This window comes from Arachis hypogaea, chromosome 15 (assembly GCF_003086295.3).
Source record: "Arachis hypogaea cultivar Tifrunner chromosome 15, arahy.Tifrunner.gnm2.J5K5, whole genome shotgun sequence".
In the NCBI taxonomy this organism is placed as follows: Eukaryota; Viridiplantae; Streptophyta; class Magnoliopsida; order Fabales; family Fabaceae; genus Arachis; species Arachis hypogaea.
The window spans coordinates 139,854,243-139,856,495 of NC_092050.1; the positions used below are offsets into that span (position 1 = coordinate 139,854,243).

The 2,253-nt window shown below is 42.2% G+C and overlaps 1 protein-coding gene across 1 annotated transcript; it reads right to left on the bottom strand.

Annotated features, from left to right (window-relative positions):
• Nucleotides 1-351: 351 nt before the first annotated feature.
• LOC112749049 (uncharacterized) lies at nt 352-2,034 on the bottom strand. The gene is made up of 2 exons (XM_025797319.1): nt 1,239-2,034; nt 352-1,139 (listed from the first exon to the last, which is right to left on the bottom strand). Exons 1-2 carry the CDS (start codon nt 2,032-2,034, stop codon nt 352-354), a joined length of 1,584 nt encoding a protein of 527 aa, XP_025653104.1.
• Nucleotides 2,035-2,253: the final 219 nt, after the last annotated feature.

Here is a 2,253-nt window from a genome sequence, read left to right on the forward strand (position 1 = left end):
CGATGTATTTTGTGAATTCAAAATTCTAGTTTGATGTGCTAGTTAAATTTATTTATGTACATGATATGACAAACTACTAGATTCTACTTTGATGTGCTAGTTAATGGCAAAGTCCGTGATGTTAATTTTATTTATGTACTACTAGAATATATAACCATGCTATGAGAAACTACTATATTCACTAAAAATATCAATGCTTAACCTGGATACATACTTTTTCTTCATTACTAGTAGATTGTAATTGGCAATAATATACTCAACGTCATTTTAAACTCTGTAACGTACGCCCTTAGCCTTTCCTATATTATACACTTATGATGGGTCTACCTCGCGTGCACTAGGTCCGGCGCGCTAGGGGCACCTACTACGACTGTGTCCTTCTACACTGCATAACCTACAACGTCTTGGACCTCGCATTGATCGTGTGTCCATCTCATTCAAGAAGCGAGTTTGTTTGGGACGACCTTTGGTAACTCTCTTAAGTGAAGGATTAGGTATCATCCGTGGCCCTCCATACACGGGCCATGTTGTTGGGTTGTCCAATGACCTAAATCTAGCTCTGTACACCTTTCGGATCTCATCCATCCGATACACCTCGTGAACGTAAACTTGCCAATCAAGACGTTGGTTTGCACAACATGCAAAAACGTGACGACATGGAAAGCGATCTACCTGAAAATAACCACAGTCATAGTGCCTACGTCGCAGGTCTACCGCATACTCAACACCGCTGGGCATCTCCCTTACCTCAAAAACCTCATTCTGCCTATCGAAGCAACTAACCATGATGTTTCCAGCCACAATCAAATTTTGCTGAATCTTTTCGGTCACTATTTCGGAGAATAAGTGTCCGGCTCGAAGACGAGTCTCAGCGTCATCCCTTTTCCTTGTGAACAACTCATTCAGTCTGTAAAAAGTCGCCTTTACAGGTGTTGTGACGGGAAGATTGCGTGCACTCTTCAACACCCCATTGATGCACTCCACTAGATTTGTCGTCATATGACCCCATCGATGGCCACCATCATATGCCAAAGAGTGTTTCTCACAGGGAATCTGATCTAGCCAGCGAGTGTATGTCTCACCCCGACTGCGCAACCTCTGGTAACGGATTTCATATTCATCCACCGTCTCAGAATAGCCTGGACAAAAAGATAAAATGAAAACACACAACGATAACCACCATTGGAAACATAACCACAAGATGCATAAAATATTATATAGAACACATTGTTAATTACCTATGTTCACCACAAGCTTTTGCATGAACGGTGCCTTAAACTTCCTCAAGAAGTTGGATGCTATGTGCCTAATGCAAAACATGTGTCTGGCCCATGGCAGCTCCCATGCTCCATCACAACGAGAAACTGCTGATCTAATAGACTCGTGTTGATCAGAGATAAGTCCCACCCCATCCTTCGTCACCACATGGGTTTGCAAATAACGAAGAAAAAAGAACCATGCATCTGATGTCTCCTCCTCTACAAGCGCAAACGCAATTGGCACAATATTGTTATTGCCATCTTGAGAAACTGTGAAAAACAACGCTCCTTTATATTTTTCATACAAGTGTGTGCCATCTACCTGTACAACCGGCTTGCAGTGCCTAAATGCTCTTATACATGGGTAGAAACTCCAGAAAATTCGGTTTAGAACCCTGACATCCTGAGCCAATTCATCCCCGCGGTAGCAAGGTAACATTTCATATTCGACGGCTGCTAATGGCTCTTTCTTCACCATTGCCTCAAACCATATGGGCAACGCTTCATAAGAGGCTTTCCACCCTCCAAAAAATTTTTCAACTGCCTTCTGCTTAGCCAACCATGCTTTGCGATAACTAATCGTGTAGTTAAACTTTGATTGGACATCTGTAATCACTGATCGCACCTTTATGGATGGATCGGCCTCTATCAATGGCTTAATTGCTTCTGCAATAGTGTCTGAGTCCAACTTCGAATGATCTTGAGAAATAGTGGCTCTAGTACAAGTATAGCTGTCATTGTATCGTCTAATCTCCCAACAATACTTTCTTCGCATCATGCTAACCCTGATAAGTCAATCACAGCTTTGCCCATATTGCACACATTTCGTGTAAAATATCATTGGCTCAGACTCAAAAACCCGATAATCAACACCTCTGTGAATGGTATAATCTTTAACTGCCTTGATCACAGCCTCTCTAGAATTAAATTCCATCCCTATGACAAATTCACCATCTTTGACCACAGGTGGATCTGCAATAACACCGCCAAGCCA